Here is a 15321-nt window from a genome sequence, read left to right on the forward strand (position 1 = left end):
TCACCTTGACCTCTCACCCTCACCTTGACCTCCTTCCACCTATCACATTCCCGATGCCCCTCCCCCAAGTCCCTCCTCCCTACCTTTTATCTTAGCCTGCTTGGCACACTTTCCTCATTCCTGAAGAAGGGCTTATGCCCGAAACGTCGATTCTCCTGTTCCGTGGATGCTGCCTGACCTGCTGCGCTTTTCCAGCAACACATTTTCAGCTAATTACTTGTACCTGCAGACCAACTCTGTGATTCATGCACAAGGACATCCAGATCCCTCTGCATAGCAGCATGCTGCAAACTTTTACCATTCAAGTAATAGTCCTTTTTACTCCTATCAAAATGGGTGATTCACATTTATTCACATTTATTCCATCTGCCAGACCTTTGCCCACTCAAAGCATTTATGTTCCTCTGCAAAGTTTCCCAGTCCTCCGCATACTTTGCTCTGCCACTCATCTTAGTGTCATCTGCAAACTTTGACACCCTATACATGGTCCCCAACTCCAAATGCTCAGCCTATTTTACAGCAGGCAGACTGTATTCACTGAGCGGAGTCTTTCTGAACAGTGTACTACAGCCAACAGTCTCAGAGGCTACTTAAACAGAGGCTGGCTAGCTATAGCAAATAGAACTCACTGCCGATACTACAGTAACTGCATAAAACCTATCCAGCAAAATACAATGCATCCAGAATAGTTAAACGCTGGTAATAAGGTGTTGAAAAACCAATCCCCATCACCTGGACCGGTGGACAAGACCTCACTGTCTCTTTGTTGGCACAGTATTAGGGTTCCACTGTATGTTGCTAACCAAACATCTACACACTAAATGATTCATATGCAAAGAAAGCCAAAATTAAACTTAAAAGCTTATTTAACTTTTTTAGCATCAAGTTCCTTTTAATTGTTGGTTCTTACCACTTTCAATCTGACATCGTAACCACACTGAGTGTTAATGACATCCTCCTGGAGAAAAAAAACAATAATATTGAAACATTAACTGTTAGCAAACAGTAGCGTTCCCACGTGGATTAAGTAACAGTTTCTGCTTATATAAAACCTGATGTATAATTTTATTATGTTCAATTTAAATTTTGTATATTGTGTTATAAAGCGGTGACAGCTTTTAGCCTTTATATTTTGGAAAGAGATATTCTTTGGAGCTTGGTGTAATGGACTCTGGAGACCTGTCTGTTTTAATTCACCTTTAATGATCTTTTACCACCTGCACAGTGAAGGGAGGGGGATTTGTTGTTGGGGCATTTTAAAACAGGTGCAAACAAAACTGTGCTACTACCAACGAGAATATTGGTCTATTTCTGAACACGTGCCAGAGTGAAAGCTAAAGTATTAAAACTCTCTCGTAAGAAACCCAACCAAAGTGTTGGAAACTGGGCTTACGGAACTTGTGTTTGTTTCAAAGTTAAAGTAATAATAGGTTTAGTTTGTTTAGGTGTCTCAGAGAGATCCCAGCTGAAGAAAAAATGAATCCAGTAAAGCACAAAATCATACTCGAAGGGAATTGGTTGCAGTTGTGTTGAGGTAAGGAGCCTTGATATTACAACTGTGACAACTGTTCCCTTGGGTTGTGGAGTTTGTAAGGATATTGATGGGTTAATAGGTATAATGAGAGTTCCAATCCCTTGCTGGTGTTTGCAATTAAAGGTTTCCAACCTTTTGTCTCGTGTAGTATAGCTCATGCTTTTTCCTTGTTTAATTTAAATTTTATTCTTTATTCAAAATATACTGGCAGCTCTTGCATATGTTTTCAGTGACTGACCTCCACAGATGGGGAAGAAAACTAGGTTAGGGTTTATCAAGTAAGGTTTCAGACCCTGGGTCCAACTTGTCCAGTGTTAACACCAGCTGGGATTATAACAATATAAACAAACACATTATGGATCACTTCTCCCTGTTGGTAAAGGGGATGTGATATTTTCATCCATTTGACCATCCAATGTTGAATTTGCAGGGAAAAAAAAAATTACTTTTCTATGGCACCTTTCATGATCTCAGGATTTCCCATAGCTCCTACATGGCCAATGAAGTACTTTATTTAGTTCGAGTCATTGCTGCAGAGTAGGAACTGTGTTAGCCAAATTGCACACAGCAAGATCCCAGAAACAGCAATGTGATGATGGCCAGATAATCACTCTTAGTGACGTAGTTAGGGATAAATGTTATCCAGGACCTTTTCTACGAGAAGAACAGTAATTTACTGTGCTGCCTCACCGTGGGATCCTTGGTACAGCAAGAAAAGGGCACTCCACACCGTTCCCGACTTGTATTGCTCTCTGTACAATTGAAGTAAATATTCAGATTCCAATCATCTGCATTATGGGCACCACAGCATTCCCACTGGAGTTAGAGAAATAGAGAATCATTAACATAGGCTCAAAACTCACTATTGTGACAATGCAAGATAAAAACTATAAATAGTCAGTGCTTGTGGAGTCATAAAATATTACAGCATGGAAAGAGGTTCTTCGGCCCATTGAGTCCATACTGGTAATCAAGCACCTATCTACTCACATCCTATTTCCCAGTACTTGGTCCATAGCCTTTCAAGCCATGCCATGTCCTCTTGGTGAATGAAATTCTCATTAAATCCCCTCTAAACCTCCTGATCGTCATCTTAAATCTATGACCCCTCTCAGGGGTAAAGTTTATTCCTATTGACACTGTCTATGACCCTCATAATTTTGTACACCTCAGAGAGACAGAGACAGACAGACAGATGGGGAGAGATGGGATGGGAGGGGGGCCGGGGGGGTGGGCAATGAGGGGAAGAGAGAGAGAGACCGAAACGGGGAGAGACCGAGACGGGGAGTTAGAGACAGAGACACTGACAGATAAGACAAGAAACAGAGAATGCAGGAAAGAGCCGGGAAGCAATAAATGGAGTGAAGATGAGAAAGGGAGAAGATAGGACAACAGACAAATCAGTAAGTATAGATTTGCATATAAATTATAATATGGAATCCTGCAGAATTGCACAAGAGATGTTTTTAGCAAATTATAAGTCTTAGGTAATATCTGAAGGTGAAGTGAAACTGCCTGCAATGTGTCAGATACATTTCCTTACTTGGTTTCCAGAAAGTGGTTTCACTTTAAACACAGTCATAAGAACACAAAGAGAACGTTATTCAACCCCTTGAGTCTATACTACCATTCAAGGAGATCAGAGCTGAATGCATTCTTGGGTCCAATTTTATTCATACTCTTGGCTTGCAAAAATCTATTGACCTCTCAAATTAAAAATTACAATTTGACCCAGCTCCTCTCCCTGTGGGGGTGAAAGTTCACACCTGTGTCCCTTGTGCTCGAAAAAGTCTTTCTCACATTCTCTCTTGAATGACCTGGCTCTGATGACAATGATGTGTTATTGCCCTGTTCCCCACCTCAGAATGTTTATCTCCATCTGTTCCAATTAAACCACCTTGATCCTCATATATTCAAGGGAAAAGAAGCCTCCTTATAATTTAACCTATGTAGGCCTAGTAATATGCTGTAAAACATTTGCTACATTGCTTTCAAGGTGATTGAGAATTGACTCAAAGCTATATCAATCTGGAGTTAGCTTCAGTCTTTCCCGAACTGGTTCAGATTGGTTATAGCTAACACTCTGATATCCTCATACCCTGGTAGAATGGACTTACATATTCCTGTGTGAAGTCAATAAGATTTTGGAGATCAATATCATCTCGGTATGCTCTGATATTCTGGTTAATGAAAAGGTTAAGTTGATCCCTGATCCAGTCCTTGAAGACAAATGCCAGGACCCCAGCTGTGAGCTCCAGGAAGAAGATCACTCCGAGGAATACGGAGAACTAGGTTAAGAAACAGAAGAAATGACACAGGTTTAAAAGCTTCTGTACAGATACTGATGCCATCAACTTCCAACAATTGCAACCAAATGACTTTCAAAATAGTAATCCACAGCCAGAGACTTGCCTCATATATACCCCATGCTGCTCTGCATGGCATCTGTTACATTAACAGAATTCCATTTTCTTATTAACCATCAAAGAGAATTTTTCATTTAAAAATTGAAATGTTTGCTGATGCCATACCTGCAATTTTATGCCAGTTTGTGAAGGATTAAAACAAAAATCCTGGTTTATGAAGAAAGGTCACTGGACCCAAAACATTAACTGTTTCTATCTCCACAGATGGGATTTTCCAGAAATGTCTGATTTTGTTTTTGATTTCTATCATCTGCAGTTCTTTGTGTTTTTTTCTTGAAAATCCTACTGTGGTTAACACTATGTTTTGGAAACTGCATCTCTCACCATTTAGATATTTTTCCTGGCTCCTTAAAACAGAACTTTGCACACCTGCCTTAACATTTTCACCTCTCATTCAGTGTCAATTGCTGTTTGATTACTGCTCCTGTGAAGTGCCAGACAGAAGGACATAGAAACAGCAGGACTAAGTTAGAGGGCCCCTTGAAACCAGTCAGTATGATCATGATTGACCTTTAATCGCATTTTCCACCCCATCCCTGGTTTCCATATCAACCTCAGTCTTAAATATTTTCAATGACTGAGCATTCAAGGACACAGGGTAGATAATTTTAAATATTCGTAAACTTTAGTGAAGCAATCTCTCCTCAACTCAGTTGGAAATAGCCAATCCCTCCATCCTGAAACTGCACTGCGCTTTCTGGGCCCCTCAGTATAAAACCGTCAGCACTTTTTTCCCTATTCAAAAGTGTTCTAATTGAAGAGGCTATCATCGTAGTTAGGATGCTGAGCTTAACTGAAACTACTCCAAGAATTTGAATTATTTGCTTGAAAAAACCCGAGCAGAGACTGTGAATTTAGTTTGATCTCCATTGCAGTGTTACTTGGCGAACAAACAGCATTTAAAATCACATCTGCGGTTTTAAAAAATGAAATGAATTTGAATTTGAGTTACATGTATATATACATGCACAGATTAACATACACCCTTTTTTTAAGGATGTCTACAGTATGGAAGCAGGCCATTCAGTCCATCGAGTCCACACCAACTCCGAAGAGTCCCTATAACCCTATATTCTCCATGGCTAATCCATCTAGCCTGCACAGCCCTGGACTATTTTGTTTTTAGTATAGCCAATCCACCTAATCTTTGGATTGTGGGAGGAAACAGAAGTAGAGGAAATTCACACAGACACAGGGATAATTGCAAACCCCACATAGACAGTAGCCCAAGGCTGGCAGTTTGATTAAAATATCTAGACAGGCTGTACAGCTTCCTCACAGTCTCCTTTAATAGTTGACATCGCCATTAATGGGCTTTCAGCATAAACAAATTGATTGGAAATCATTGGTGATTTACTGGTGGTAGTTAACAGATGAAATAATAAACCCACATGTGGTTTGGTGATGGAAGAAAAAACATTCCGTTGTGTGTAAGAGCACTTCTGGATATAAAGCAGAGACTGCATTTCAACCTGTCAGTCTCTTCTAAGTGCGTTATTCTCAAACTGAAAACAGAATTATAAAGTTCCCCTACATCGTGCTGGATACAGAGCACTTTTGGCTTCATTTTACATTGAGATTATGGTTGTGCACTAAGAAAAACTTCATGTAATCTTGAGGAATTGGCACGACTTTGCCAAAGGGAAATCATATTTAACTAAGTTATTAGAAGTCTTTGAAGGAGTAAGTTCTGCAGTCAATATAGATGTAGTCAACTTGGGATTTCCAGAAGGTGTTTGATAAGGTGCCACATCAAAGGCTATGCAGAGAATAAAGCTCATGACACAGGGTGTAACATATCAGCATGAACTGAACTGATGATCGGCTGGCTGGTAGAAATCAGAGAGTATGCTAATTGAGAGCATGTGACAAGGGGACTGCTGGGGCCTGAACGTTTTACAATTGACATCAATGACTTAGATGTTGGGAGTGAAGGCATGGCAGCTAAATTTGCAGATGACACAAAGATCACAAAGATAAGGAAGTTACAGATCAATACAGAGAGGTTGGATGACTGCGCAAGAAACAAGTAGATGGAGCACAATGTGAAGTTGTTCATTTTGGCAGGAAGAATAAAAGTATTCCTTAAAAGGAGAAATGCTGAATTCTGAGCTGCAGAGGGATTTAGGTGCGTGAGTCACAACAAGTCAGTACATAGGTAAAGCATATAATCATGAAGTCTAATGGGATGTAATGTTTTATTATGGGAGTAATTGAAGACATAATTAAGGGTGCCATGCTTCTAGGCAATGGGGAAACCACATCTCAAGTAGTGTGTGCAGTTCTGGTCTCCTTATTTGAGGAAGGATATAAATGCATGGAGCTTGTGGAGATTATAAACAGGAATGACTGAGTTATTCTTTTATGAGTAAAGGTTGGGCAGGCCAGACTCGTTTCCACTGGAGTTTAGGAGGGCAAGGGATAACTTGTTTGAAGTGTATCGGATCCTGAATAGCCTTGACAAGGAGGAAAAGATTTTTTTTTAAACCCTAAAGAGCTGTAGATGCTGGAAATCACTGGAAATCACTGGAAATCACTGGAAATCACTGGAAATCACTGGAAATCACTGGAAAAATTGCAGAACAGGCAGCATGTGTGGAGAGAAAGCAGAGTTAACGTTTTGAGTCCAGTAACCCTTTTTCAACTGCTGAGTTTTTCCAGCAATTGCTGCTGTTGAAGGTGGAAAAGATCTTTTTCTCTTGGGAGTCAGTCCAGATTTAAGGGGACACTTATTGAGGGACAGCAACATGAATTGTTTTCTCTCAGGGTTGTGCAGCTTCGGAGCTCTCTGCCTCAGAGGTCAGTGGAGACAAGGTCACGAAATACTTTTTGTGACAGAGGTGGATAGAATCTTAAATAAAACAAAGAACTGCAGACGCTGGAGAGCAGAAGCAAAAACAGAAAATGCTGGAGAAACTCAACAGGTCTGGCAGTATTTGAGGACAGAAAACAAGATTGACCATTTGAAGTCCAGTGACCCTTCTTTAGAAGAGATGTCTGAAGACTCACTGGACTCAAAATGTCAACTCTCTCTCCACAGATGCTGAGTTTCTCCAGCACTTTGTGGATGGATTCTTGATATGCAGGAGTATCATAGGCTATTGGGGTAAACGGCAATGTGGAATTTGAAACTCCATCAGGTCAGCTAAAATCTTATTGAATAGCGGAACAGGATTGAGGCGCTGAATGTGCTACTTCTGCTCTTCTTTAAGATGTTCATACATATTTAATGCTGAATGTAAAGGACAAGAATGCAAAGATAACTTATCCAGTTATACGTTAAATGCTTGAATTGTGCTACAGCACTCATGAGTTTACATTCAGTAGGACCAAAACTTTGCAACACTTGAGCTTTAAATTACAACAAAGTGAATAACTGTGGTTAAACTGCTCAGAATCAGTCCACTGCGCTGAGGAGATTCCATTTATTTAAAAAAAAATTTTTCTTTTTTATTAATCCCCACATTACCGCCTAACTGAGGTAGTGCTTATTTTTTCCCCAGCACCCATGTTGTGTGTGTGCAGGTGAGAAAAACTTTGCAACACTTGAGCTTTAAATTACAACAAAGGACCGTGAAGTGAATAACTGTGGTTAAACTGCTCAGAATCATCCACTGCGCTGAGGAGATACCATTTATTTAAAAAAATTTTTTTTCTTTTTTTATTAATCCCCACACTACCGCCTAACTGAGGTAGTGCTTATTTTTTCCCCAGCACCCATGTTGTGTGTGTGCAGGTGAGACACACAGTGAAAGACACAAGGTGCACAAATCTTTATTCAGTTTCCACCCCCAGGAAGAAAGGAAACACCCGAGTGGCCAGTGACAAGCAGGGCCCTTCACATCAAAGCGCAATGCTGCGTGATCAACCAGTGAAGGGGAGGGCAGGCATTAAAATCCCCTGTTTATTTTTTTCTTTTTTTCTTTATCAAAACAGTGAGGGGGAGGGTAAGGACAGCAGGCCTGTTTATTTATTATTTTTTTTATTTTTTTTTTATATAATCCCCACACTACCACCTAAGTGCGGTAGTGCTTATTTTTTCCCCAGCACCCATGGCGTGTGTGTATACGTGTGAGACTAAGTGAAAGACACAAAGTGCACAAATCTTTATTCAAATTCCACCACCAGGAAGATAGGAAAACACCCGGGTGGCCAGTGACAAACACTGCCCTTCACATCAAAGGGCAGTGCTGTGTGATCAAAACAGTGAAGGGGAGGGTAGGGACTAAATCAAAATAGAATTGGAGGGAGAAATGATGCACTCCACTCCCTGCGGCGCCCACCTCTCCCTGAACAACTCCAGGGTGTTGACACCTGTTTATTTTGGTCAGCCAGTGCCTCCTGATTGGCACAGATTAACAACCCAAATCAAGGATCTTGTAGTTAACAAGATCCACCTGATTCCAATCACTACACAGTGTCTCTTAATTTTACTTTTTGTCTGTGGGTACATTTCTCCATAATTCAATCTAGTTACAAACTCTATTAAGATCCCTTTGCAGCACCTGTATTGAATCCAACCAATTTAATTATTCTTCCGAGATTTCCAATCCTGGTCACTCCATATTTCTAAATGTCATGTGATCCCTCAATGTCCATTTTATGAACATTTTGCTCCACCCGAGCAGCCAAGACTGGGCTGTCAGATCTCCCTGGAAACCCCTCTGTTAAGAATACTTGGAATACTTACAAACTTCAACAAGAAGGTGTTCTCTCGCAGAGCCCCAATACATCCTGCAAATCCCAGAATGAACATCACACCTCCGACCACAAGGAATAACCAGACTGGATCGAAGCCACCCAGGTCTGTGATTGATGAAATATTGGACAAGACTCCCTTAAAAAAAAAGTTAAATACACAGCTCAAACAATATTTGGACACAATTGAAAAAATTATAATCTCAAACTTTCTCATTTCATATCTATTTCAGGAGATAGCGACTGTAAACTGAATTGATAAAGTATCTTACATAAAGTGCATTAAAACAAGAGTCAGTCATACAGCACAGAAATAGACCCTTCGATCCAACCAGTCCATGCCAAACATTATCCCAAACTAAACTAATCCCCTCTGCCTGCTCCTGGCCCTTTTCCCTCCAAACCTTGCCTATTCATGTATCTATCCAAATGTCTTTTAAATTGTACCCACATCTTTCACTTCCTCAGGAAGTTCATTTCACATGTGAACCACCCTCTGTGTAAATGATTTGCCTCTCAAGTCTTTTTTTTAAATCTCTCCCCTTAAAAATATTTTCCTTAGTCTTGAAATCCACCATTCGCGGGAAAAGACAACTACCATTAATTCCATCTATACCTCTCATTATTTTATAAACTTCTATCAGGTCGTGTCTCAACCTGCTACGCTCCAGGAAAAAATAGTCCCAGCCTATCTAGCCTTTTATAACTCACTCCTTCCATACCCAGCAACATCCTGGTAAATCTCATCTGAACCCTCTTCAGCTTTATAATATCCTTCCTATAACTGGGTGACCAGAACTGGTCACAGTATTCCAGAAGAGGTCTTGCCAAAGTCCTGTACAACCTCAACATGACATCCCAACTCCTATGCTCAAAGGCGAGCATGCCAAATGTCTTTTTAACCCTCCTCTCTGTAAGTGACACAAACATCAAAGAATTATGTATCTACATCCCTAGGTCCCTCTGTTCTACAGCATTAACCAAGACTCTACCGTTAATTGTATGAGCCCTACTCCTGTTTGTTGTATCCAGATGTAATCCCTCACATTTTCCCAGATTGGACTCCAACTGCCATTTTTCAACCCATTGACCCATTGAATCAGGATCCCTTTGTGATCTGAGGAAACATTCTTCACTGTCTACTTTGCCACCAATTTTGGTGTCTGCTGCAAACTTACTAACCATGCCTTTTATACTCTTATTCAAATCATTTATATAAATGACAATTGAAAGAGAACCCAGAACTAATCTCTGTGGGATATCAAGGTCACAGGCTTCCAATCCAAAAAGTAACCCTCCACTATTACTTTCTAACACCTGCCATTAAGCGAAAGCTATGATAACTTATCCAGCTGTAAGTTACACTCCCAAATTGTGTTACAGCACTCATGGGTTTACATTTGGCAGGCACCAAACTTTTGCAACGCTCGATCGGTAAGTTACAACAAAGGGCCATAAAGTATGTAACTGTGGCCAAACCGCACGTGAGGATGTGAAATGTCTGGCGAGACCAGTTCAATCTATTCTCTAACCGTGGGTGAGCAAAGATGCCGCTGATTATGTTTCACCAACAACATAACCTGGAGTGAACTAAGTGGGGACCCAGAGGAACCAGCTCACTAGCTATTAAGTGACAGACAAGCTGCCTCTTGTATGGGTGACTGATTCATAAAATCGATGAGGCTTCAAAAGCTGAATTGAGTTTACTTAGATTTATAAATGGTGTAGATCATGCACAATTATGACTACATATTCAGCCTGTGATAAATCAATTGTGGTTAATACATGCCAAAGGCCAGTGCTGTCAAGTTGAAAGATTGGACTGCATTTGATGTAATGTGAACACTTCTGAACTTTGTACGATGAAAGGACATAGAGGCACTGCAGAAAGTGAAGATACTTACAAGGGTGATATCAGAATTGAATGATAAATCTCTCAGGATTCTTGAGTGAACTGGAGCTCCTGAGATAGGACTGATAGAAAGAACTGTTTGCCACAGTCATGAAGCCAAGAACGAGGGAATGTGAATGGAATTAAATCGAAAGTCTTTGGGACTTTAGCACGTTTTGTTTTCCCATATGTAGAAAGTTGAGAGTGTGCAGAATATAACAACATCTTATATTTATACAGCATAATGAAAGATCCTGAGGTGCTTGACAGAAGAATTTATAAGATAAAGTACAACACTGAGCCAATACATGATGGACATTAGATCTGAAAGCAGTGCTTCTCAAGCTCTGTGATGCCGTCTCATGGTTTGAAGATTACTGCAGTCCCTCAGGTGAGGGGAGCCGGGAGTTGGTAGTGGAAACTTGAGAGGATGGGGCAAGCTGGGGGGGGGCAGCAGGGAATGCGAAACCATTGACATCTCCCTCTGACTGGAGGTTCAGCTGTGATCCTATTGAATGGTGGAGCAGGCTCTAGGGATTGAACAATGTACATCGTTCCCACTTACAGCTCCAAAGATGTTAAAGCAGGACCGCAGCTGTTATAATTCAGTCAGCGCTCCATGTTAGTCACTGCTACCTTCAGGTCCATGACCCCAAGATATCAGCTCACAACTATCATTGGGTCCTGACACCTACTTTGGGAAGTTTAACTCAAAGCTTGGTCCAAGGGGTAAATTGTAAGGGATGTGTTAAAGTAGGGAAGTAAAGAATTAATATTAGAATTAGGTTTATCATCACGTGCACTCAACTACAGGAGTATAGTGAAAAGTTTACAATGTTGCCCCTCACGGTACCATCTTAAATACCTTGGTACAAATCTCAGATACAAAATAGAGAAATAAAGAAAATAAGTTACATTACCTCAATGATTCATAGTATAAATTAGGAAATAAGATTAGATTACTTAGTGTGGAAACAGGCCCTTTGGCCCAACAAGTCCACACCGACCTGCCGAAACGCAACCCACACAAACCCATTCCCCTACATTTACCCCTTCATCTAACACTACGGGCAATTTAGCATGGCCAATTCACCTGACCTGCACATATTTGGACTGTGTGAGGAAACCGGAGCACCCGGAGGAAACCCACGCAGACACGGGGAGAACGTGCAAACTCCACACAGTCAGTCGCCTGAGGCAGGAATTGAACCCCGGTCTCTGGCGCTGTGAGGCAACAGTGCTAACCACTGTGCCACCGTGCCACCCATAAATAAGAAATAAAGTTAAAAGGATAGACATTACAGTCAGATAAAGAGATTACAGATAAACATTACATTGCAGTAGATCAGCACAGGGGGCTTCAACACGTGGTCTGACCAGAAGTAGAGACATGCAGGGATTCCACAGATTAAGGTCTGGGCAACTGAAGGTATGGCTATTAATGGAGGGTCAATAGAAGTTGGGGATGTCAGAATTTGAGGAGTGTGGATATTTTGGAAGGTGGTGGGGCTGGAGGAGTTAGAAATTGGGAGGGAGATGACCCCAGAGTGATTTGAAAACAAAGATGAGGCTTTTTAAGTCACAACGTTGTTCGCTGGGCCCTAGTGTGGGTCAGTGAGCACAGGGGTAGCAAGGCAACATAGACTTGGTGTTGATGCAAACATCTCATCAACACTGATAGAAAGGGTCAGCTGATGTCTGACAGACAATGGGGGAAGAAACAACCGAGCTAAACATAGGGTGGGGACACAGGATTAGGGTCATTGCTTGTGTAGAATAAACAACAAACAGACTGGTTCATTCATTAAACTAATCCTATTTAAAGTAAAGTCCTCATAAATGTACATGTGAGATTCGGATTTCACTACTTAATGGATAGCCCTATTCGGGGAAGCAGGGAATGAGAAACCAATGACAGTTCCCTCAGAATGGAGGTTCAGCTATGATCCTATTGTCTAGGGACTGAACAGTCTACCCCATTCCCACTTATAACTCTACAGGTGAGGAAGTGGGACCGTGATGAACCAATTAAAAAGAAGCCATGATGTGGAGGTGCCGGTGTTGGACTGGGGCGGACAAAGTCAGAAGTCACATGACACCAGGTTATAGTTTGACAGGTGAACTGACTTCACCTGACAAAGGAACAGCGCTCCAAAACCTTGTGATTTCAAAAACTTGTTGGACTATAACCTGGTTGATGTGTGACTTCTGAATTAAAAATGAGTTGGAGGTGGTAAGGGGGTGGGGCAATGGTGAAGAATAGAAAGATCAAAAGAAAACTCAACATCTTACTGGGTTTCTTATACTTGTTAAGGGAAGAACATATTTGCAATTAAATAGCACCTTTCACAACCTCAGAACATCCCAACATACTTTACATCCAATGAAATACCTTCTGTTTTCAGGCAGTGTCATTGTTGGAAATGCCTTGCGAGCTCTGATATACAACAACACGCTAATGGTCAGGTAATCGGTCTGATATACAGCAACACGCTAATGGTCAGGTAATCGGTTTGAATAATGTTGGCACTATAAGGATATGAGCTTTCCTCTGACCAACAGCTGGCTCAGTTCTAAGCCACCGGGGGGAAGCTGGTCAAACCCATGTTTCAAAAACACTTCAGCTTACAACCAGAGCTCACAAGCAGCCATTCATCAAAATCTGGTGCCTTTCCAAATGTGCACATCGCATATAGCCACAAGGAAAACCACAGATTTTATCCGACTGTAATGCACGGATAAGGAGCATAAACCCTGCACTACCATCGACTGCCTTTACACTCAACTCTCAGAATTGAAAACCAACTTTTGGGGTCAACTTTATTTCCTCCTATTTTTTCTAGTTTCGAGCAATCCTTCTCTCCAGCTCCTGCCAGCCTCAACTTGATCTGTAACAGCCAGCTGTTGTAACATCAGAAGCACAGCAGATTTATGCACAGCCAAACCTCACAAAAAGAAAGGTGCTCATGACCCAATAACCTATTTGTTTCAACCCCCAACCCTTCTCACAATCACCCTGCTTTTCTTCAAAGGGGCATTTAATGTTGACCTAAGAGGACAGACAGCGCCTTGGTTTAACACCTTAACCTCCAAAAGTGATTACTGCCTAGTGGTGTGTAAACTCTCCCAAATACTTTGCAATATATACCCCTCAATCAGCATCACAAATACAGATGATCCAAGTCGTTATTACTTTCATGCTTATGGGAGCTTGCTGTCCACAAACTGGCAGCTACATTTCCTGCATTACTACAGTAACTATAATCCAGTCTCTGGCTGTTTGGCACATTCAGTAAATGGAGAGATATATAAGAGACAAAGGTGTAGGAATGCAGGCCTGTCCTTCCCTTTCCAAAAGTTCTGAAAACGAGTTTCCTGCAAGCCTGTTTGTAACTGTTCCTTGGAATGCAAAACAATCAGTAAATTCCTGATGACAAATACTGTAGTCAGTTAACAAGCCCAGGAATGATTTGCTTCATGAGTCATGCCCAGCACTCTGTGACTTTGACAGATAGACATGTGGACAATGTTAAGACAATCCAGTGCATTATTAGTCACTTGGTATTTGTTTCGTCAGACAACCATCAACCAACCACCCATTCCCAATCCTCTGTAAGTCATGTAACAAAAAGTCTGTTTGTTACTTTTTGGGTCCAATTATATGTGTATTTAAGAAAAAGAATATTTCTGACCATATTCTTTATTCATTAAAGAACACAAATGCTTCCCAAGACTCCAGTCATGACCTGTAGGACTCAGTAAAAGTCATCGATGTAGAATTATAAAACGATACAACATAGACAGAGGACATTCAGCCTATCATTCTCATGCTGGCTCTTTGAAAGAGCTAGCCAATTAATTCAGTAATGTCTGTTTTAGTCCAAACACTACCTGCTCTCTCTCCCTGTAGCACCAAAATTTTTACCACTTCAAGGATATATCCAATTCCCTTTAGGATATTGATGAAAATATTTCTCCAGACACAGACCATTCAGTCTAACTGCTCTGATGGTGTTGACCATCCTCTGTGTACCTCCCACACCCCACACCTACCAGTTGGTCTAGCCAGCGAGGGCCTCATCCAGGGAATGAATTAAAAATAAATTATAAGCAACCATCTCGTATTTACAGACCCAACGTTTGGTCTCAAGTCTTCTCTCCATCCAGCCTATCAAACTTTCATTATTTTAAAAGACAGATGTATCAACCCCTCCCACAACCACCCTCAACCTGCCTGCCCTTTTCTAGAGTAAAGAACCCACAGTCTGTTCAGACTTTCATGCTAGTTAAAAGCTCTCAATTCTAATATTATCCACCTAAATCTTCACTGTTTCTCTCCCCTTTTTCCATGTCCTTCAATTTACTTTCTTTCATTTGACAGTTGATTGAGGTTTAACAGTAAGCTTTGCTAGATCAGGATGTGCACTGGATTTGATGCTATCCTTTGGTTACAACGTAAAGCCCAGAGTCAGGAACTGCGGCATGTTTTACTTCAATTGTCTTTTTTACCGCTTTCTTTCTCTGTCCCCATCCTGCCCACGGTCACTAAGGACATGGAGGTCCTGGACCTCCTCCACCACCGCTCCCTCACCACCCGATGGCTGGAGGAAGAACGCCTCATCTTCTGCCTCAGAGCACTTCAACCCCAGGGCATCAATGTGGACTTCACCAGTTTTCTCATTTCCCCTCCCCCCACCTTACCCCAGTTCCAACCTTCCAGCTCAGCACCATCCTCATGACCTGTCCTACCTGCCTATCTCCCACCTATCCAC

General features: G+C 41.3%; 1 protein-coding gene across 1 annotated transcript in view; it reads right to left on the reverse strand.

Annotated features, from left to right (window-relative positions):
• Positions 1 to 15321, reverse strand: part of tspan5a (tetraspanin 5a) — a 92538-nt gene that overhangs the window by 8851 nt on the left and 68366 nt on the right. Inside the window, exons 3-6 of the mRNA XM_043674447.1 lie at positions 8651 to 8797; positions 3652 to 3822; positions 2225 to 2350; positions 911 to 958 (exon numbers count right to left, since the gene is read on the reverse strand). Of these exons, the coding sequence (XP_043530382.1) occupies positions 911 to 958; positions 2225 to 2350; positions 3652 to 3822; positions 8651 to 8797 (492 nt within the window). The remainder of the gene's footprint in view (positions 1 to 910; positions 959 to 2224; positions 2351 to 3651; positions 3823 to 8650; positions 8798 to 15321) is intronic.

Source organism: Chiloscyllium plagiosum, chromosome 32 (assembly GCF_004010195.1).
Source record: "Chiloscyllium plagiosum isolate BGI_BamShark_2017 chromosome 32, ASM401019v2, whole genome shotgun sequence".
Taxonomy (NCBI): domain Eukaryota; kingdom Metazoa; phylum Chordata; class Chondrichthyes; order Orectolobiformes; family Hemiscylliidae; genus Chiloscyllium; species Chiloscyllium plagiosum.